The sequence below is a fragment of the Anser anser genome (assembly GCF_964211835.1).
Source record: "Anser anser genome assembly, chromosome: 2".
Lineage (NCBI taxonomy): Eukaryota > Metazoa > Chordata > Aves > Anseriformes > Anatidae > Anser > Anser anser.
Window position 1 is genome coordinate 111,040,528 of NC_139721.1, and position 23,998 is coordinate 111,064,525.

At 42.4% G+C, this 23,998-nt stretch overlaps 1 protein-coding gene across 6 annotated transcripts in view; it reads right to left on the reverse strand.

Annotated features, from left to right (window-relative positions):
* The window catches only part of MBOAT1 (membrane bound glycerophospholipid O-acyltransferase 1), a 57,212-nt gene extending 35,897 nt beyond the window's left edge, over nt 1-21,315 (reverse strand). The window contains exons 1-2 of one of the 6 annotated variants that reach the window (XM_083822424.1): nt 20,576-20,716; nt 5,218-5,331 (exon numbers count right to left, since the gene is read on the reverse strand). Coding sequence is in view for 4 of the 6 variants with exons in the window: in XM_083822421.1 (XP_083678547.1) it covers nt 20,566-20,918 (353 nt within the window). In the remaining 2 variants the exon portion in view is untranslated. The other 5 variants (XM_083822420.1, XM_083822421.1, XM_083822422.1 and 2 more) reach the window with 5 other exon arrangements.
* Between the last annotated feature and the right edge of the window lie 2,683 nt (nt 21,316-23,998).

Here is a 23,998-nt window from a genome sequence, read left to right on the forward strand (position 1 = left end):
AGCAGTCACTTGTATTAGAGGATTATCTGAAACTATCAATCCAGGACGGGATGATATATCACACTTGGACATGCTGGCTGTCCAGAGGTTGTTGGCTTCAACCATTCTTCTTGTCAAAAAACATTTACTATGTGTTTAATGGGATGGTAGAGACCCATATTGCTTTTATTCTGGTGGACTACATCCAACATGGTGCTGTTCAATCAAACGCTTTTATTAAAGCCTAGTTGGCTATATTACTGCCTACATCCCTGAAATCAAGGAACTGCAGCAATGCAATACAACAATGCAATTATGTAAATACTTGGATTCACTTAATCTTAGTTCTTTGGAGCAGGAACATCTACAAATATTATCTACTTATTTACTGTTCCTGTAAATCACCAGCATTTGCAAACAGAAGATATTACAGAACTATACCTAAAAGCAAGGAGCTGGGCACGTCTTATCATGACAGTACTTTATGCTTTCTTTGAATATAACAGTTCTTACTTTTTAAATCTTACACGGAAAATAAAGGAACACAATGGCACCGGTCTCACAAAACCAAAATGCTGCAGCATTAATTCCAAACACTCATCCGGCCTGTTGCAATACAGTTACACTCAAAACACTACATCCACATCCTCCCTCTCCCCCTTCCACAGCATAAAGGCTGAAGAGAGCGCATCCCGTACAGGGCTGTTCTGACTGCATGCTTTCTACACAAGCTTCCACAACCAACGGATGCACGGAAATGGCTATTCAGTGAACCTGAAGGCCACCTCAACCTGTTCTCACTTACAGTCTTATTTGTACATCCAGGGAAGCTCAATTTTGTGGTATGCGGAGCCCCTCTCATTCAGTGTACAGAAAGAAGGAAAGAGCAAACAGTCCAAGAAACCTGATGTGACCAGTTTAAAAGACAATATCCCTTTCTGTGCGGCATTATTCATGGATGCTTTACACCACTAAAGAATGTCAAAGTAAGCAACTTCTTTTTTTTTTTTTTTTTACTTTCATCTAGTCATTGTATGTTCAGTCCAAGATATTAATGATGGGACATCAGAGGTTCATACACACAGCAAAATTAAAGTGCAAGATCCCATGACAGACACACTCATAACAGCATTTATATGGCTAAGACAGGTAACCATAGCAGCAGCAGAAAGCAAGCAGCAGCGACTTCATCACAAGCTAACACACAGTATATAACAGCACAGCAGCCTTGTGTACATACCCTGTCGCTAGCCCATACCATTGCTTCTTCAGAGCATGCATTAACTGTGCTACTGGGATTAAAGGTAGCCATGTCCTTATTACATCTACACTTTGTTGCACAGATTCACCAAGACAATTTCTTCCTTATGCTGCTTTTGCAGAAGTTGGGGTAAATACTTGTACCAGGATAAAAGCAAAAGTATGCCCCTTATGCTTTGTTTTGGTTTTTAAACCATAGTCTTGGATTCTCTCCCACAAAATAACTATCATCCACAGTTTGGTTTGTAGCACCTTCACCTTGTACAGCATGCAACAGGATGCCTAACATAAGGATGCCAGCTCCAGCTCTTCAAACATCTGTGGTAGAAGCACAGAATCAAACTCAGGGTGTGCTGGTAGGTCATAATGCTTCTGGAGAAAACAACATGAACGCTGTGCACAAGATACGTGTTTATAGTAACACATACACATTACAAACAACATGATTGGTTATAAAGGATTCATCAACAGAGGGAACAAAACACTGATGAACAAGAAAGCCAGGTAAATGTAACTATTACTGATAAAACCTTTCTGTCATCCATCAGCTATCTGTTACTTGTTGAGGGAAGAAAAAAAAAAAAAAAAAAGAATAAACTTGAGTATTGAGGAATATTTCTTGTACCTTTCCCACTGGACACTTGCACTTAGAATTCAAACATGGCATCTGATTTCTGTGGGGTTCAGCCTGAAGATCAAATTTAGCTGAACAGAGCTCCCTGAAAGGTCTAGAACACAATTTACTGCAAGATTGACTTTCAGAGATGCTGAGTAACTGCAGGATACTTCTACTGATCAGTCCCTAATGAGTGTACTTGAGCCAAGCTGAAAGCACAGATAAACCAGACCAAAACTTTTCTTAACTCCAGCCTGTCACAAGGTGGGGAGGGTTGTTTGTTTCTTGGATTTGGGGAATGTAAAACAAATGTGAAAGTACCAGCAAAACTGGGGAACTCCATTCCAAGTGCTGTGAAAATTCAATCTGCCTGGAAGGCAGAATTCCTTATTTAAAACTGAGCACTAACTCTGCCACTAGACCTGGCCTATTACTCTACAGAATAACGGAGTGATGTGACAGCTTTTCATATGACTGCCACCTCTGTTTAATTATTTATACCTAACACTTTTAAACACATGCACTCACACACAAACACTGCCAATTCATTTGACAGTGACTTTACTGCATTCCATTTAACATGCATCTTATTCTTCACTATATAGGTATTTAAGGTGGTTAAGTGAACATATCCCTGCGAGTTTAAGAAGTGTTGTACTGGATCACAAGCAAAGTAAGAGCCACACTTTCCTCTCCTTCCTAAAGGGGAAAGAGTTCATATTACTCCTTTTTGGTTATTTCCACTGTTGCTAAAAACAATTTGTTAACAGTAAATTGAGGGCTTCTGAACTTGGATGGATGGTATCCACATAAAAATAACATGGAAACAGAAAAGAAATTATATGGGAATTATCCCTTCAATTATCTCCCACTGTGACCCATCATTATAAGTCATTTAACCCTTGTTTTTAGCTAGTCACATATATTCTGTGTTGTCATTATTTTTTTTTTCCACATCAACTTTGCTAGCAAAAAAGAAACACCTTTATTTTTTTACACAGTCATTTTCTTCCATGGTCCAGCAAGTAAGATGTAACAAAATCAGGAATCAGAGCCCATGATACGTTGCCAAAACAAGATACTATCTTCATTTTCCATGATTAAACTTTGGAGGATGTAAAGCCTGTCTCATCACAGTATCCTGCACTGACATCTGGAAGACTTGCATCCAAGTCACAGCCAGCTGAAGGCAGCCTTACAATGCAGAAACAAGATATCTGTAATTTTGAAGAGAGAGAAAATATGGAACAGATCCAGCCCAACTGAATTGATGGTTATTGTCGTCCGGTTAAGGAATTCTTTAATATCTAATAGTCTTGACTTAAAAAATTCAGATGGCTCCAGAGCATGTAAACACCAGGTATGAACAACGAAGAAAAATAAATCTTTGTTCCATCCTTTTATCCATTCAAATTCTCTAATAGCAATAACACAAAATGATGTTCAGTCTGCAAATCTGAATTTTACACAAAGCTAGCACTCTGATCAAAACCACAGAATAAGCATGGATGATGCTGATACAAGAATAACTAAACATAATGGCTTCAAAATCCCCATACAGTTCTTCACACCAAAATCAAATCCCTTGAAGGACATAAAAGGTTTGTTGAAAATTCATCAAACATTTGGAGCTTCTCCCATTTTTAATAGGGTAAAACCAACTTGGCAAATATTGGATTGGTACTGTAGAAAGGGGAAACACTAACTCCTTCAGTCACCTTCTCAGTTGTTTCAATCACCATGCAGGGTGTACTACATGGGGAAGTCACCTTCAACTTCCTAACCTTTCTCAGAAAGAAATGAAATAAAACAGAAAATTCTTGTCTTATCTTTTACTGGGTCTCATTAACCATCTGCAGTGGGACACTTTTATGGGCCAGCTGGCAAGTCACAACATCAAAGTTCCAAATACCTGGCATTAGATACCTATCTCTAAAAATGTCAGCATCTGGAAGAAATGAACCCCCTGCCAACAACATTGAATGGGAACAAAGATCACCTTTTGTTCTGGAGGAAAACTGGCTTTGGGGAATAGCAAGTTGCCACACTTCACTTCCAGAAAAAGACAGATAAATATGTAGTTTGGTGTACTGGAAAATGTGGAAAAAAAAGAAAACACACCCCTAACAATGAAAACCAGAAATCTTACAAGGATAAAATGGAAAGTGCTTTTCTTAGGTTGAAGTTCTTGGGATGGAAAACAGAAAATATGGCAGGAGGCAAAACTTGGCTTTGCACCCTTTCACCAAATCATGACAAATAGTCTTGGCTACTGCTCACCACAGTTCAGGGGGGCTACTAATCATCCACTTTGGGAAGCTTCATTCCACTCATCCCACAATCCTTGCATCTGCAAATCTCCCTATTTAACAAAGTGGTAATAGACATTTGAGGATTGCTAGATCATACTTCAGGAAGAGACAATAAGCTTAAACAAGTAGTCTTATTTTAATGCTTTTAACATTTTCCTTATAGTTAAGTATCAGGAAGAAACATCCTACATTCTGTTCTGACCACAAAAATACTTTGCTTTTCCTTTACTACTTTCTTCCTCCATTATACTAGCAGAAAATCTGATCTCACTTTCCAGAAATCTAGGAGGATGTAACAAATTGACCACAGAGTTCTCTCCAAACTCCAAATGGCAATTAAGTTCATTACTCAAAACGGACAGTCCTCTGTATGCAAAAATCTTATTAATGCGATTAATTTGAGTTACTTCTCATTCACTGTGAAAATCAATACAATAAGTCACCCTGCTAACTTGTCACTTGTTTGATGACACAGTGCAGACGCATCCCCTGCAACATACAGCCCTTGGGCAAAAGCAGGCTTGATGCACGTTCATATATGCTCACAGACAGAGGTGCAAGTGAGTTCTGCACAGACAGGCTGCCAAAATATTCCCAGCTGTCATTCAGGTCCACGCCAGTTTCATCAGGCAACAGATAACACAGACTGTCCTCAGATTATAGATTGCACAGAAGGTACCTCTACTCTTATCCCAGGCCTTGAGCTTACCAGCAAACTGAAGAACAAGGCTTTAAGTCTACCATTCACCAGCAAAACTAGAGAATAAGGCTTTAAATCCATTGCACAAAGAAAGCGTGCAATCGGTTTAAAAATGACATCATAGCATGGTCAAGATACTAAGTATTTGCTGCTGTCTACTAGTGAGGTACTGAGCAATAGTTTAGGAGGCTGCTACAAGGTTTTTTATCTTGTAAATTAGCATCTTTTCTCTACTCATTAACCAACTTAACACAGAACACCAAACAGCAGTTTTCAGTACCTGGAAAAGCATAAGGAAGCATATTAATAGAAACTACTGAAAGCAACAGCAACTTCTTCTTAAGTCATACCACTCACTGTCTGTGGAGTCCAATAGTGCTTGGGTAGTATTTTGAACAGGGAATGCTGTAATAAAACATTCCTCTTCACTGGAGATCAGCCCCATCTTCCAGGAAGGTATCACGCTTGCAAAGAAAAAGTGAGCATTATATAAATGCAATAACTTGGTTTTCCCCTTTTAAAAAATTATTTTTCACATATAGCCAAGGACACCTGGCAAACAACATGTTTAAGTTCATTTTGTTGGAGACCTTTCTACTTTGATGTTGAAAAACAGACCTGCTGTTCTGATAGCATTTTGTAACATCCAAACTGTGATATTTGAAATGGGTGTGTCAAGATCTTCTCAAAGATATCTGATACTTCGTGATTTTTTTTCAAAATATTTTGATCTTCCAGACTATTTTTATGAACCCTAAGGACAAATATTCTCTGCAGAGATCACTTTACTCTGCAGGGAAGTGACAAACACCCCAAAAAGAAGGGCAGTATCGCAGAAATCATGTCAGGTTTCTCATTTCTCTGAATTTGTGTTGTAGGAGCCCTGTGGAAGATTTTGAAGGGGCAGAAGCAAAGCAAACAGTAATCTGAGAAATACCTCTCCTGAGGGAGGGAAGAGTACATGCATGATTCATTTCAGATTATCGGCCTCTTCAGCAGTAGCACTAAATTCTTATAGCCCTGGCTTTTTTGATGCTGTTGTATGCTGAATATGGAGTTGGTAAAGTAGAATATGCCAAATCGACTGCATTTTGGCCTGTTGTGCTGTTTTCATGGATGAATTCTGCTGTTTCCCTACTTACACAGTCAAATATCCTTCCGTGATTTAGACTATAAACTTGAAACAGATGTTCTTTCTGGATTACCTCTACGAAGCCACCAGCAGAATAATCACTAGCAGGACACACAAATAGAGCTACAGAACAGATTAAATCCTGAGACATCAGAAATTTAAAAAGAAAAACATTTAAGTAAAAAGTCTGGTAAGTCAAACCTACATCACAGTGCTGAGTTACACATTCATACATACGGTTTTGATGGCTAACACGCGGACCAGATCCAAACGCAGCTTTAGCTTGCTGTCAACAACTCTTGCACTGAACTGTATTGACTCTGTATGTTGAACAGATGTTTAAGTAGTGATCATTTATGTGCAGTGATGTTCTGCCACTACCTGCAAGTCAGTAATTACTGTTCTCTCAGTGACTAATGCCAAAACATAGTGTGATGAAATTCCTTTGTACCTGAGATAGCCAGCACTAAATTCTACTTATAATAGAAGCAGCAGTAAAATCAAGCAAGCTGGAACTTTTAGTCACTCAGGATTAAAAATAAAAAATAAAATAAAAACAACTCAGAACACCTTTAGGCTGTTGGGAGAGCTGCTTCTTTTCTTCAGGCTACTCAGCAGTGAGGCAACACTGTAATTACAGCACCTTTTACCCAAAAAGTGTACTTTAAACAGAACAATTTGACACACCTCTGTGCAGCTACTGCATTGCATGATATATTATGGCAGATGCTAAAAGCAAAACTACAGCCAGCAGGTCGAAGTATGGAGGATATTTTAATCAGAAAAGAAAAAAAGGAAGAAGAGTTAAATGTAGTTATCCAAACAAGAATTTTAACAGCAAAAAAAACTAGGACCACCAGCCTTGTTTTTTTTTTTTTTACAAAAGCTTCCAGAGGAAGTAGTAAGTCACTGGGACCTTATACTTCCCATAGGAAAAATGGCATCTTCTATTTTCTACCTTCCTTGCTTAGGCACCAGATTCATACTAAAGCAGAGGGAACAGATCTGCCTTGGCATCACATTATTCCATCACTCCAGCTCTTCTCAGAGGCTCCACTCAGAAGACCCAATTTAAGCATACTTGAAGTTAGGAGAGAGAAGTGAAAATGAACAGAAACAAGGAAAAGAACAACTCCAGAAGAGTAAAACACAACAAAGCAGAGACGTTGGTGCCTGTGAAGCTTCTTCTGAAAGTCCCCAGAGCACTGGGAATCACCCATGGTAGAGACACCACAGCACTGCTTCCCTCCTTTCTCTGCCAGTTGCTGGGTTCAGGCATCTAATTTGAGTTTTTGTATTCTGTAGTAATCAACTTCAAAGCAACAGTGCTAAGAGTATCATCAATACAGATCTGCATTTTTTCCCAGATTCGGAGGTTTCGTTTTTAAAATCTTGGAGTGCAGCACAGCAAGTCATGTACCTTTTTGCCTTGTCTGTGTAATAGACACGATTTATTCAATACAGAGGAGGAAGACAATACATATGTGTATATGTATACCCAGCCATCCTGCTGGCGTGTCTGTCTGTGGCTTCAGTGTAAATTATATTCCCCAACTACCAATGGAAGTTGCATGAATGTAGGAATGGCACAACACTTAGAGCAATGTTTCTCAAATCCCAGTTCAGAAGCATGCTTAACTTTCAGGCCAGATGAAAACCTAGTGCCTATACATATCCACTGGTTTAAAAATAAAGCAGAAGGCTTCAAGTGCAATCCTGCACTAGAATGGGAACTGGCAAATCTAAAACGGTTTGCCCCATTATTGTTGTTGCAATGTCTGTGCAATTCTATTTTCAGTTCCTTTTCTATAGAAAAATATGTCACACCATAAAAGTGCACACCAACAAACTGAGCAATTTTATTCACAATGATATACCAGTGTGTGAATGCAATGAAAGAAACAAACATCCGCAAGGGAAAAAAAGTGCCGACTTCATGAGTTATTCTACACCAAAAGAAAGTTGTTGTCCTGTCCCCCCAAAACGCCGAAGAAACTGTCAGCACTGTGATAAATTTAAACCTGTTGTCCTTGGAATAAAGTGCCTTGATCAAAGATTAAGACTTTCAGACATATCAGCGGTATTATGTAAGAATTTATTAGGCCCTTACACATCTAAAATCTGGAACATCATGTATTAAACTTTAAATCGTTCTCTTAGTAACTTAAAAAACAAAGGCACTGTAAAAAAATAGCATATTAGGGTATGATTTAAAACTGTATGAAAGGACTTTGCTAAAGGAAGGTGTAGAATTTATCCTTCCAAACACTGATGTCAGTATTGGAGCCAGCCCATCAAAATTCCTTTATTGTTAATGGGGAATAAAGGGAATTTTAGGTTGCAATTCATAGAGTCCTAAAATACAAGTCTGAACCAGGTCCTTCTACTGACTATAAAAGTAATGGAGATGAATAAACTTAGCCACAGAAATGCACACTGTAGACTTAGGAAGATGAACAGTAGCAATACTCCATGCATTAACAGAAGGAGAAAGGAGTCTCCGGACCATGATACAGGACTTCCATTTCATTGTAAGAGGCGGGATTGCCAAAAATGACCCACAGTTCCTGGTGCTCCACTCTTTGGTTTACCACTTAAAGCCAGCTTAAAATGGTATAATATTTCAGAAGCAGGTGTTCTGCAGTAAACTAAGCCCACTTCAAGTGCTTGAAATAGAGTCGGGAAAAAAAAAAAACAAAAAACACAATGTGCCTGTGTATTTACTGCCCGGTACGTGTGGAAGAGACGCAGGTAACAATGCTCCTCTGTCCCGGGTGCTGTCAAACACCACCAGCTTCCTGCTTCTGCAGGCAGGCGTTGCAAACCTCAACTCTTCCTGTGCTCTTCCCTAAGTAGCTGTGCATCTCCGAAATGCCCAGTAACAACACCTGCAGAAGAAGGGAAGGAAAACTGGCAAGCACTGAAGAAAACGTTTTAAGCTGAGTTTAAAAGCAATCCTTTCAGGGCACACCAACTCAGACAGGTGAACATCTATGTTCTTCTGCCCACAGTCTAGCCTAGCAAAACGTGGGGCACTGACCTCAGGGTGCCACCAAACCCCCTCTGACACTGCAGAGCCACAGCATTTACTGAAAGGTACTGAAAATGTCCCCAGCTACCTTCCAGCGTGGATCTCCCACTGGCAAAAGAGGATACACAAAGATTCTGGGAAGCCATCAGTAAAGGCAACTGACAGGTTTTTCCACGAGAGAGGAAAAAGGAACATGACACCAGGGGAGAGTGTATATGCAGAGCCACCTTTTTTGTAGTAACCTCTAGTCATAACCATTTATTTGACTGGGAAATCACATTTTCAATTTATATTTAGGCAATTATCTTTGCAAACATAACAACTAGTAACTCGCTTTCTTTGTTTCCATAAACCATGAAAACTTTCATTTTCTGGAGTTGCATGCACAGTCTCCCATTCCCACCCCATACTTTGCTTCTACTGGCAAATACATTTTTCCAGATAACCTTTTTCTTCACTTTTTTAGCCTTTTTCCAGAAGACTGCATGTTTTCTTTATTATTATTATTATTCAAAAGGACAATCATATTTCTCCTATTCCTTTGCTATACTGGTGACTGTGTAGAATCAGCAAGCCTCAGTGAACTGCCAGCAGCTGATATTTGTTTTCACAACCACGAGGTTTCAGTCATAAAATACTACTCTTCCCTATTATTCTACAGTTTAAAAGGTAAAATTATTGCTCTGTGGTATTTAACATAAAATGTGTTTATCTAACCTTCATTTATGTGGGCTGCAGACTTATTTTTAATCCCTTCAGAACCATGGCAGGAAGAGAAGCCACCAATAAAACGTGTACAGCTACAATATCCTGTTGTGGCTGTTCTGCCTTTCCCTTTTTTTTTTTTTTTCTTCTCTTCTCAGAATTTGCAGTATACTCCAGCATTACACTCATTTATTTTGGATCTTGAACCATGCAAGAAGACAAGAATGTAGCCAGCTGTTGAGTTATGCCTGTGTTACAAGCACCTTACATCTACAGCAAATATCTCTGGAAGCTGGAGTTTGGAACATGTCTAATTTTAGGTGCCTAACTTCAGACAATAACTGAAAAAAAGTAACTTAAAAGTGACAACCACTCAGGACTTCCTGCAAGTCGAACATCTCACTGTCACTAAACTAAAATATCTGGAAATCGTTAGTACTTTGCTGAAAAGTTGTGCCCTGAATGAATTCCAGGGGCTTCTCCCTCTCTCCCACCAAAAAAAAAAAAAAAAAATTTCCTAGTTTTCAAACTTAGCAACCAAAACAAAACAAAACAAAAACTACAGGAAAAAAACACAGCATGAGCAAGTGTCAATTGCCCAATAAGAAATGTAAACAGTTAAAAAAAAAAAAAAAGAAGAAAAACTTGGATTTTGCTACAGATTAGGCTTCACTTACAGTATACTACATTTAAGGAAAAAAAATATTTTATTTCCTTGCAGCATTATAAAGATGCCACCTTTTTTATATACCCCCCCCCCCCCCAGAGGTCCATACTTCTATTTGTATATCATTCAGCAGATCTTTGGGCTCTAACACTGAATTTTTTCCAAAGATAACTGCTATATCAGGAAGGGGAAAAGAAAACACACCCACTTTTGCATTAGTTAGTCACAGTATTAACACTTTTCCCCAGAAGTACTTTTGCCATGCTTATGGGTCAGCAATAGCAGAAATCTAACTTGGTTTCCCCTGCAAAGGAGACCAACCATTAGGCAACAGGAGTATGTCTCATTTTTTTCCCCTTTAGCACTTTGGAAGAAAGAAAAGAATGCCCTTATATTTTAATATTATTAAAGTGAGGCTCCTACTATGCAGTGACAAGCAACATAATGTCAAAAAAGAGGGAAAAAAAAGAAAAAACAAAAAGCACAGCAACAAATGTCCAAAAACTCCAAACCAGCTCTTCTCGATCTACACTACGAACATGAAAATAGGTGGGGGAAAGAAATTCAACAATCATTTAAGTTGCATAAATAATTATAACTTCCCCTTCAAACAAGCTTTGAAAAAATGCTTTGAAAGAACTAGTACAGTGCATGACCTGCACAGCTAGCTTGCAAAATTTATTTTAACCTCTCTTTCTATTACAGCATTTTTAACTAGTAACATCTAGCTACTTCAGAAGCACTTTGAGAAAGTATTTCAGGTTTTAATTATTTATTTATTTAAGCAAATTTAAGCTGTCTTAAAATACATATGAAATTTTTCCCACTGCTGTATCACTTTCCCTGATGCTGGAAGGCACCTGAGCAACAGGTAGTGCGTACTTTGTACCAGACAAGGGAAAGGGGTCTCGGAGGGGGATGACCAGGGACAGGGGTCCCCACTGACTGCTTGACACCTCTCGAGGACACAGTTAGTAGTTCCACCTGCCAGCAAATAAACGAGGCCATTGGCTCCCCCAGCCAGCACGCAGAAATAGCCAAGGAGATTGCAAATAGCTGATCCCAGGCGTGGGAAGCAGAGTCACATCTGCCATTTAGGGTCTTCCAAACCTGCCTGGTACATTGCCTTTATTAGCGATTATGCTCAAATACTGAAGTATCAAAGAAAAAGAAAAAAGAGGAGGCAGAAATGGAATCAATTTCCTCCCAATAATTATTTGAGCCCTGAAATTCATCTAATTTAAAGCCTGACTCAACTCTATCCAAGCCAGAAAATCAGGAAGTCCAACTGAGATAGCTAGGCAATTCAGTTAATGGCACACGTAAAATGTATGGTTGATTAACTGTTAGATGACAGACTAATGATCAGCATGTCAGAACCCTATCAAAGGATGAAGGAAGACTACACCAGACAGCTGCTGCACCACATCAGAGAGAATGAATGTGCAGATCACAAAACTCCCAAATACAGTGTTAAGAGATCTGCAGCATGAACTGAGCAGACAGGAAATGCTCACCATGCGGACAAAATAACCTATTAAAATCAGAAGAGGCATGTAAAGGGATACACAAGAGGAGAAAACATTGCAAAGCATGTAAGTGGACAGTGACTTAATATATAAGATGACAGGATAGCTGTAGGCTGGGCTCCCTGAACACAGGGCAATGGGCAGGTGAACCTTCCTGAGTGTCAACTACCTTCCCTACAGATCTGCTCCCTGTTTTAACAGCATGAAGAAACTCAAGTGATAAACTCAGTGTCGAGTCGAGCCCTGGGAGGGGAAGATGACTCTGGCAGAGCCACTCGCCTGTAATGAGAGCAGCCGTGCTCCGGGCTGCCAGCAGTGGCTCGGGATCCCAACAGCATCAGCAATACCAGAGGCAGAGCTGCCAGAAGCTGGTTACTGCAGAGGGGACAAGCCCTGAAAGGAGCCAGCAAAATAATATGTACTTCCAAAAGCTTTCCCTTTTAAGCTGTTAAGTATTTCACTCTGGATACTCGTGTTTTTTCTATAAACATCCAAGTCCTCACTGGCTTTGGGCAAGTTCTTGGCCTTAGCAGCATCCTGTTGAAATGAGTTTCACAGCCCAGTTCTGGACTGTATGAAAAATCATTTGAATCACTGTTGAATCTGCAGCCTTCAGCATTATCACATCTTCCTCTTCATGTGGACAAGCACTGGGAGACTGAAGGGAAGAAGCCCTATACTTCCTTTATACCGCTCACATATACTTTTACCATGATCCCCCTTAAAAGTCGGTTTTCTAAAGCAAACAGTCCACTTCGCTTTTCCACGTTTAAGAAAAGAAGTCTAACTTGTAATTTTTTCTCTTTTACCTTGTTCATGTTTTCGTTCTGGTTTCATGGCAAAGAATACCCATAGTTATCCTTCAACTGACTGCTGCAACTGCAACCAGACAAAAACACGTATATGTCACCATTCTCCTTCTACTCTGGACCTTTCTTGGTTCCAATTTTATTTGCTGTTTAGCACGAGCAGACCCTCCCTAAAACTTTCTTTTTCCCAACTGCTGAGTCCATTTTCTTCTCTGCAATTGCAGGTTTGCAATCAGGAAGTAGTACCCTAGCAGAGAAGCAGCAGTACAGGTAACACTACATTAAAGTTACATTCTCTGAATGAAAAACAAATAAGATCACTCTCTTAGGACTCTATCATATCCCTCAATGTACCACAGCATTATGCCTACGCTTTCAACTTAGTGGTATAAAACAGACCAAAAAAAAAACACTACAAGAGTGTAGTGTTATTGTTGCTGTGGCAACCAGAGACCACAAATTCTTGCCTCAAGAGAATATGCATGAACACAAACACACACACAAAGGTACAAACAGCTGTGGGTGCTAGCAGTGCCTATAACTCACTGTGGATGTAAAACACCGTGCCATCAAAAACGATGCAATTCAAAGAACAAGTCCTTTAACTTCCCAGTCACCGTATTCGAATCATTTGTCTGCACTGGTTTTTCCTTGTCTTCGACACAGCATACTTTGTAAAACTTTCCCAGGAACACTGCAGCAGAAGAGGTATAAATGCAAGGTAACTTAAACTAAGAATCCGCAGTATTTGTGAGTGAGCAAAGTAATTCTAAAAATGTCTCTCCTGCAACCAGATAAATCATTGATCAGCTGGAATTTGTTGGTGAAAATGCTGCAAAGCTAAAGAGCCAGTGATTGAAACTACCTTCTCCCTGCACTCATGAGATAAACAAAGTCAACACCATACCATTCTTTAACACTCCCATACTCTGATAACAGGAAGAAAAAAACCACTTTCACTAGTTGATAATGCCATTTAAGCTGGGTGTAAGAGTTAATAATTAAATCTCTTTGTCTCAACAGTACTTGGAAAAAAAAGTTCAAAATAAAACTGGTATGTATGAGCATGAAAACAAGCATTGAAGTTATCTGAGAAATGTTGGGAGTGGGGGGTCCTCAAATGCCTTGTTTTTTTGCCTTGTCGTCCTGCCTTCCCCATTCCTGCCCTATCTGCACAACAGTGCTGAAAGCCACTTGAACAAGAAACCACACAGATGAAGAAATTGCTCAAGTTGACCTAGAACTGTTGTCACAAGACCAAGGCCTGTCAAAGGAGCAAGCAATCACCCTGTGCATGAAAGCCAGCAGCTGAAGATGCTTTCTTGGCTTGAGATAGGTATTTATTTATTTATTTATTCGTTGTTCTGCATGTGATCCAAAAGACTGATCTAAAGGATCAGTCCTTTGGACTCATTTCCTTTCCCTTTTTTCCCTCCCAGAGGTCTCCAGCCTGACTCACTTGCTGAACTGGAAGGCTGCAGAATTTAATCTGATACTGAACCACAAATTTTGAAGTTGCGAGTCCACGGGATTGCCAGATTTTTGTCTAGGATTTATTAGTCAGATACACGCACTCAGGTGTATCTGCCCTTTGTACAAGTCATCTAGATAAGTAGCTCAAATGCTTCCAGGAGGCATCTGACTCACTGTGGTGCACAGTTCGTTCACACACAGCAGCCATAGGCAAAATCCCTGTCATCCAGCAACCCCATCACCCAGAAACACCCAGCAAGTGTTTAGAGTCCCCAGATACCATCCATAAAAGAAGAAAAAAAAAATCAAGAAAGAGGCAGGTTATGAGGTTATGTACTAGAAACCGTGGCGGAAGAATTGTTCTAACATTTAGTGTTTGTTTTGTCTCGGACCAGGCAGTACTCTTATCAGTGGATCGACTAACTTTCCTTCTGGTTGTTGGGAGCATTATTCCTGCTGTTCAGAAAATACAGATGACAGAATGCTTCAAGCAGACAAAGCTCTCTGGTTAATAGTTAATGGTTTGAGTTTGGCTTTAAAAATTGTTTTTCTTTTGGATATTTTGTTAATAGAGGAATGATGGGAACAAACTATTAAGGAATTTTTAAATGTTTCAAAATAAATTTATCTGGTTCAGAAATACACTTAGAAGTTTTGTGTACTCACATTGTTAAGATTACAGTTTTTTTACCTGAAAATTTCTTATCACGAGGCAAGTGTGAAACACTAAAAATTGTTTCCCACCCAACTCCACTTAGGACGCAATATACTGTAAGCAGGCAAAGGAGGTTTAAAAAAAAATACAGCTGAAACTACGGTTTGTGTTTTTCTTTTTTGCTTTGTACTCACCTACAGTTCTGCAAAGCTGTTTAAAATGCTTTAAGTCAGGAAAGAAAAAAAAAAAAGAACTGGTGAAAATGAACTTTTCCAATCAAGGCCGTAAGGAGGGAGAACGATCAAATCCCATCTTGCTCTGGGGAGGGACAAGCCAAAGGGTTTTCCCTCAGCCCTTTCTCTCCAAGTGCAGTTCTCCCTGCCTGCAGAGCTGCGACAGGGTGACCAAGCTGAACCCGATACAGAACGGGCTGGATTCCACCTTATCAAAGTAACCAAACGAGCCTGACCAGTGCTGTACTCTGAAGAAACCACCAAATTCATGTCAGAGATGTTGGCTGTGCCTACGTTAGCAAGTAGCATGGCCCAGAAAGAGCAGATCTGGAGAGCAAAGCAGGTAATGCTGAGGACCCCACGCTCAGGTTACCCAGTGTGCCAAGTGGGGACAGTCAGGAGATTCATTCCCAAATTGTTATATTGACTGCACATTAACATAAATGCTCCCCTTATTAGTGGAGGATGGCGGAAATCTGTGCACCAGACTGTAACTCTAGGAGCAAGCCTGACTTTCTGGAAGCCCTCTGCAGATACTCTCACTAAGCTACCTGAGGATCCAGAAGACTAAGTTTCGTACCCTCAAGGACACCTGCAACTACTAGGTGACATATGGTATTTTTTTACTCTGAGAGAAACTAAGCCTGCTGACCTCAGACCCTTTATTTGGTTTTAGACAAGTACAGGAGGTCAAATTCACCTCTGCACTGATGCCAAGCCCAGTGCCTCAGCATCCCCTGCCCAGGGAGTACCAGCACCATTTGCAGTTTAGTAAGCCTCAAGAGCTGTCCGTTCTCACCTGTAACAACAGCCAAGGAGCAGCCAGGGCACTAAACACCATGCCAGGCCAGCCAACATGCAATAAATCCTAAGCATCAGGGGCTCCCCTGAAAGCACAGAGCCAGCTCTGTGCTCAGTGCCTAGACCCCAGTGCTGGTGCCCAAGCTTCATCACTACTTTAAACTGTCTCAGAATAGCTGCAGGGCACTGCTAAATCACTCCCGATGTGATTAATGCACAGGGAAGGTTACAGGAAACTTTATGCAGCACTCTAATGCTTATTTTTCCAGGTCTCATTTAACACAAATGAGAAGGAAAGTGCTTAAAAGGGGGAAAATTGCAAGCGGCTGATTCCCATTGCACTCTTGTCCCTTGCCAAATGAAAAACTTACTAGGACAGACTTTATTTTCAAGGAATGAAGGGATGTGGAAATATTTACACACACAGTATCAAGACATCAGCCATGAGGTCAAAGACTCTGATGCCAAACTGAGGGAGAACATGTTGAAAAAGGCAATGCATGTTTCCAAGGCAGAGGAAAATGTGTATCGTTGCAATTGTTAATAATAACTGACCTGAACAAAAAGAAACACTTTGGAGACAGCCTTAATCCTTGGGAAGAGCTATGCCTCCACCTCAGGGCTGTCTCAGTAACATACAGCATCCCAGACCCTGCACAAGCAGAAGAGTGGCTTTGCTCTACATGCACAGAAAAGCTGTGCAGAACCACAAGCACTACGAACTGTGCCCTGCTGGGGACCCAAAACAGGGTCAGCAACACAGTGCCCCCATTCTTCAACAGATTGCTGTGTTCTTCAGGCCATTATAGTAAAAAGCTAATGATTTCCTTTACAGGCTACAGTTTTTCAGAATCTGGGTATCGAAAAGCCAAAAAAATATAAAAATTAAAGCTGCTTTTGGAAGCATAACATCTCTTTGTAAATATGTATTAATACGTTGATTTCATATGCCATTTTTCCTTATTGTTCTCAAATAACTGAGGGTTGCACAGCTTTATTTTTTCCAGCTGAGGGCATGTCAGGCAGGGAGGCAGTAAATCTGACAGTGCTGCCGCAATTCAAAACGAAAACACTGAATTTTCAATTGCAGAGTGACTGGCATTAGGGAATTAAAATAAAGCCGAGTTCATACCAAACCTGACCAGTTACTGCTGTCACCTTCAAGTAGCTTTTTTCAGGTAAAAATTAGGCATTAACTCCACTTTTCTTTTCAGTGAACTTCTATCTTCAGTTATCTTGCCTCGATCTGTAACAAATTGCTTTTTTTTTTCCCCATCAGCACTACGTCTTCTAATGCTTATGTTGAAGACAGGTAAAGAAACCATCAGGTTCCTGCCTAAGTCTCTCAAGTTCCTAGACAGCTAAATCTTTATTTGTCTTTTTTGACCCCAAAAAATAAATTAGAAAATTTATGCAAATCAGCTGAGGACTAATGAGTCTTCTGACAAGCTAAAACCAGGAAATGGGGAAGCAACATTGGAGTGAGAGCAAAACAGTAAGTTGAAAAAGTGTTACATTTAACAACCCCCCAATTTTGAGATCAGAATTTGTGTTGATGTTTGATAAAGAAAGAAAACAGCACATATTTATCAACAACAACAATACCACCACAGTTCACGAGCACGCTTTGAGCTATTTGAACTGAAAGGAGGGCAGTAAGTCTTCTCTAATACTTCAGCTACTACAGGGCTCAGATGCATGCCCTTCAGTCCCTCACAGAGTTAGTGGTTGATTCAAACTGTTGCCAAAACATGAATATGCAGGTCAGCTGCAGTGAAAGGATTAAAAGATAAGGTGCACAGCTAGCAGCCAAAGCATCCCGTGTTAGGTTTAAATGCATATTTTTCCCCTCGGGGGCAATGCGGCAGGCCTCATCAATGAAAACCCTCCAGTTAAAAACCCTCCAATATAAACACGAGAAGATGCTCATACACCGTTTTTTGAGGGATGCTCCTTGAACACGACGCATTTCCTTGAAAGTCAACAAACGTGGTACCGTCAGAGGCAGGTCAGGGTCCGGCCTGCTAAACAACACGGTTTGTTGTGGGGCAGCTGCGGTATGGCACCTGGGCAGCTGCTTCCAAGGCAACCCAGGGCACCAAGGGAGCTGTACTGCAAAATGACCCTGCCAAGTGAAACTTCCTTCAGCCAAATGTTTTAACCCCTCGAACCTGACCATCCTACTTCTAGAGATGCCCAGAGCTGAAGAAGGCATGGTAGAAATGCTGTATGGATAAATGATGCCATTAAACATACTTTTAATATACCTCTAGATTGTGCACTTATTTCTTCGCCGTATTTATATACAAATGCATTTTGCTTACAGAAATTACACTATTAAAAGTTTAATCCTAAAGTTACCACATCTCACTGATTTGTGCTAGAGGAAGATGTCCTAAAAGTCAGTGATTTAGGGTACATACGACCAAAAAAAAGAAAAAAAATATATTTTGCCACACGTTACCATATAAGCCTACTGGAGGGGATGGTGCTCCAGAATTAGTGATTTGTAGCATGTGTGACAAGAAAAACAAACAATCAAAACACCCCCCCTCTTTTTCCAAATGCTGCCGGAGGTGTGTCATTGACCTAGCCAGATATTTTTAGAACACAAGTCAGCTAAACTTCAAAGTCTGCTTTCCTGGGATATGAGGATGAATTGAACACAACGAGTCTTTTCATCCTCTTTCAAGCTCATTAATCTTGTTACCGAATATAGCTCTTCCTTAAAAAAAATGATATTTCAATGTTAAATTCAAAGATAAATCATCCATTAAAGAACCATGTAAATACACTCTGAGACTTTGGGGCTATTTTAGCATCTAAAGCAGAAAACATTGCTATGTTCTCATGCGATACACTATCTAGTAAATAAAACATGAGCAGTCTGCCAGGTACATCGTGCAGCTAGGAATTACACCCTCTGGCTTTTAAACCTATGTCACAGTTGGTAAAATAAATTAAAAAAACAATGTGAAAAATGATGTTCTCAGGTTCAGCCCTGCTTCCTATGGTTAGTGACACACTGGCTGCTTGCAAGATGACAAAACATTTTCCACCTACCACGGCTGTAGCTTTTCTGACCTCGGCAACGAAAGGCTAACAATCACTACTTTCATTTGCCCGACCTTCAGCTCAACACTTTTTCTGATTTTTCTCATAGGCTGGAACCTCTCTCAGGGCACAGACCTCACGGGAAGAGGTCTGTGCAGAAGTGACAAGCCCTCTGTGTCGAGGCAGCCACGTCCAGCTTTCCCACAGCTCCATGCTCCCTCCGCCTGCACACCTCACACCGTACTCTCCCGTTTTTGGGGGAGCAGGGACAAGAAAACCCAGCAGGCACGCACCCCCTGCCTGCCATCAGCAACTGGCTCAAACAGTCCCAGGGTCCTGGGACAGGCAGGGCACACAACCAGATGCAGCAGTGCATCCTCCAGCCGGGAGAAGCGTGGGGAGGGTTTTCCCACCGCCAGCATCATCTTCCTACCAGGGTGCTGAAAGCTTCGAAGGAAAAGCTGCAGGCCATCCATTGGCACAGCTCGGTGACCCAGCCAGCCCAATGTGTGTGCGCTCCACGCTGCTGCAAACAAGCTGGAGCAGCAAATGCACACTGCTCAGGGCCCCTTCCCCCTTTTCCTACTCACCAGTCATGGCGCACAGCACCTCGAACGGGAGGTGATCACCTTTCCTGCCCCTTCTCCTGAACATCAGTATTAGCTGATAGATAATTATAAGCCTTTATCACTTAAAAATTTTAGTGTTGAGCCACAGATCTCTTTTTCACAGCAAAAACTGCTATTAAAAAAATAAAATGAAAAATTAGTGTGTTTGGGGCTTTAATCTATGAAATGCTGTATTTCTTGCCCAACTTTAAAAACAAATAGTAGCAAAAAATGGCACGTGGCACCGGCCACTCTGAACAGAAGAGAAAGCAAGTAAGTCCCAATCTTCTGCTGACTTCTAGCAAGCTGTTCCTGCCGCCCGGGTTTCTCGGAGCACAGCTCTGTCTCCTCGCAGCTTGGTGGAGACTTGTCCTGGCCAGCACAAACTTCCAGAGCGAACTTCCTCGTCGCTGGAAGAATGCAGGAAAAAGGCAGCAGGTGCATGCAGGCTTGAAACAACAAAAGGAGGGGTGTGTGTGTGTGTGTGTGCAGGGTGTGGAGAAGCAGCACTTTCTGCTGGAGGTCAGCGTAACCGGGAGGCTGTAAGCAACCAGGCAACGCCGCTGCCCGGAGGGCATTACGCCGGGAAGGGCTTTGTGCAGCTCGCTCTGCTGGGAGGCTGCTTTCCACGTTTCTCCGGGCGGGCGCTTTGCATTGCGCTGGCAGGGTGCTGGAGGAGCTGTGCCCGTGCCCGTGCCCGTGCCCGTGCCCGTGCTCTCTCCCCGGTGCGCCACCCGGCACGGCACGGCACGGCCCGGAACCATGCGGGCTGAGCAACCGGAGGCGCTACAAATCCCCCCGCTGCTGCGACCTGCAGCATCCTCAGCACCAGGGGCTTCTGTCAGGGCGCTGCCGGAAAAACAACGGCTTCCCACCCAGGCAGCCGGCAAGCCGAGCCACCAGCGCCTCCAGCTCGCCCCGGGGGGCTGCACAGCCCTGAATTTAGCCCAGTCCAGCCAAGCCCAGCTCGGCTCACCCCGACCCGGTCCCCCCCGGGGGGCTGCAGCTCACCTGGTCCAGCGGGATGCCCAGCAGCGCGCTCAGCGGGTGCAGCAGCGTGGAGCCGGTGGTGCGGTGCGGGGCTGCGGGCGCCTCGGCCATGCTGCATCCCCGCCGGGACACCTCCGCTCCGCACCCGGCACCCAGCACCCGGCACCCGGCACCCGGCACCCAGCACCCGGCACCCAACGCCCAGCGCCGCCGCCGGGCCGCGGGGGGGCGCACGGCAGGGCGGGGACAGCGGGCCGGGGAGGGGCGCCCGGCCGTGCTCGTGCTCGTGCCCGTGTCCGTGCTCGTGCCCGTGCCCGTGCCCTGGGCTCGGCTCTTCTGCATCCCGGCTCTGCCAGCCGAGCATCCCCAGCCGGGCGTCCCTCGCCCCACGCCGGTGCCGCCGGAGGTTGTTCGGGAGGATTGCCGAGCGCCCAGCGTTTTTGGAAACCCAGATGCAGTGACTTTTTTCCCGACAGGGGAAAAATGAGAAAGGAGTGGGGGTTTTAACTGGTGCGATTAGGTTGCGAGTGAGATATGGTTATAAAGGTGGCCTTTTTTTCTGCCCTGATCGCCTGTCTGCAGGAGTGTTGGTGCACCTTCCACTGACAATGCAGTATTGTGTCGCAGGGGGAGCTTTCTGTTCAGCTGTGCTGCTGACGTGTTTAGGGCCTGAAGTGCCCCAAGAGTCCTTTGCAGGCTCGGCACCAGGCTCTTTCAGAGGCCATCGTTTTCTCCAAATAATTGTCGGCAAGCCCTACTGAAAGTGCCCTGCTTGTACTGTGCAAGTGAGTGCTGGGCTGGAAAATCCAGGCAAAAACTATTCTGTAGGGAAGTTTTACAGGAGTGACATTCCCTATTGCTTATGTGGTGCCAGTTTGTGCACATGCATATAAACATACGTATGTACATACCTGCACACGCATGCTCAAAGCAGGACAAGAGAGCCATTTGGAAGGACTGGGTAGCCATGTGTAAGACTGCCTAACATTTTCCAGTAGAAGTCCCTCTTTCCAGTGTAAAATTTGCCAGCCTGAAAATGTCTGGATGGAACTTTCCATGGGCCGTGTCTGCCGCAAAGGGATCGCTTGTTGAACTTTGGCTAAAATCGTTAACCTGATTTTGGGAACAGAATAAAAGTGATTTATTACACACGCTACTCTGGGGCAATGACTTCAAGTTTAGGTATGGTAGTTGTCCTGGAAGCAAGGAAGTGCCTTTCTCTGGCCTTGTGAGACTACTCAGCAGTGACCAACTGAGAGAGTCCTGGGGAAAAATACGCACATCATGTATATGGAGAACTGGGGGCTCAGTGTATAGCTTCTCTGAAGGCCGTAAGCATTCTTCAGCCCCTCGCAGTTCCTCCGTGTGAGCAGGTTCCCTGTCTGCCTGCCCCTAAAGGAGCAGAGCAGGGTACTGCAGGGCTCCAAGCGCAGGAACTGAGGAGTGTTTGCCTGCCTCTCACGGGCAGTACTCGGCCACCTCGTGGGGTGTGGAGCGGAGACAGAAGCAGCTGGAAGGAGAAATGGATAGGTAGAGAAAGCCAGAAGCGAAAGCACCAGAATTAGAAAGGTGGCAGTTCCAGCTAAGTCCAAGTGAGAGCACGCTCCTGTCTCAGCGAAGACACATTTATGATACACTGTGCTTAGACTAGAAAGCTCTCCTACACCCAAAGATGCTTGAATGGGTCCAGCCGAAGTGCCTTTGCACCACTGCCATATATTTGTTATAAACTAATTTGCACATGGGAATTGTATGTCACTGTCTGTCCCCCCCTCTCTGCTGGCAGGACCACCAGATGTGAAATAGCCGTGACCAGTCAGCCCAGAAGGTTGGTTAGGTCTCTTGTCGCTGATGGGGACAACTGTGGGTGCTTGGGCAAGGCGTACAAGAAACATGCCAAACACAGGGCAATCCTCTCACGTTGTACTCTCACAGCTCCTCGCCATCAGACGCCCAAGACGGAAATTTCATCTGGTGTATCATGTTTAATAGCCGCTGGTGGGCCTACGTTACATGCCTAATATTTTTTGAATTCAGTCATATTTGTGGCCTCCACAGTATCCTGTGAGTTCTGCTATTTAATTATGTGCTGCATGAAAAAGTACTTCCTTGTGTTTGTTTTAAAACAGCTGCCTTGTAATTTCATTGGGTGCTGTCTTGTCCTTGTGCTGTGAGAAGTAAGTGAATAATCACTGCTTAATCACCTCCCCTGTGCTATTCATATCTTTATGTATCATCAGTTGTCTATTTAATCTCTCATTATATGGACCTTACTGATCTCTTTGTTCTTCCTTTCCAAGCTTTTCTGCACCTATTTTTGAAATGGAGAGACTATAGAAGTATGTAGTAACATAGTATTTTGTTCTATATTCCTTTACCAAGAATTCCCAACATCATCCCCAATGACTTCAGTCTATTTTCTTAAAAGTAGTTTAAAGCCCAACATGTGTATGTATAATCAAGAGTTGTTTTTTTCCTATTTAGATTTATTATTAAATTTTAACAGTCCTTAAATTGTCCCGCAATACAATATTGTGAAATCTGTTGCAACTCTATAATCAGGCTTTGATTATCCTGAATTATTTCATATCCTTGCTAAGTCTGTCATCTCATCTCCTTTTCCAAAACCTGATTAATGTGTTCAACAGGACAGATTCCTTTGTATTAATTCCCAACTTGACATTTAATTTCTCACCCTTTGTTTATTACCTTTCAAACAGGTGGAAATCCATGAAGGGATAGTTCCTACTGTTCTGTGATTATTTAATTGTTGTGGGTGAAAAACCTTACCCCAAAGCTCTGAAAGTACAAATATACTTTCCTGACAGGATCACCCTTCACATATTCTTCGGAGAATACTAAGAGGTTTGTGACGTGTAACTTCTTTACAGTGGCTGTATTTTCCCCATTACATCATATTTACCTGGGTGCCTACTCATTTCATCCTTTGTTCTACAGTTTGCATGGGGGAGTGAGGAGCGCCGCTCTGTGATTCTCTGACCCTGCCTGACTGATACGGGGAATTTGACTTTTCAGTGGAAGATTTTCTCTTATGCCTTAACAGGAAAAGACAATTCGCTGGAGAATGTAGAGAAGTTGCAAGGACAGCCATTTAACCGGGGAGGCGGGATGAAGGTTGCCAACATAGCAGGCAAGCACAGAGTAGTGACACTATGAGACACCTAGAACAACCTCATCAATAGAAATGTTAGTCCGCTACTAAAAATCCCTTCTATCTTCTCACAGCTGTTTTAAACTTGCAAACAGTAAGTTGGGACAATATGGACAAATTTGGAAGTGTGTGGTGGTGGGGAGAAAGCAAGAGTTTGATTCCACAGTTAAGGAAGTTGTAATGTGAAAATGCCCATAAGGTATCTTCTAGAAATGAAACTCATCCAGAAATTACTCCTGTGATCCTTTTGCATCAGTATGAAGGGAAATTGT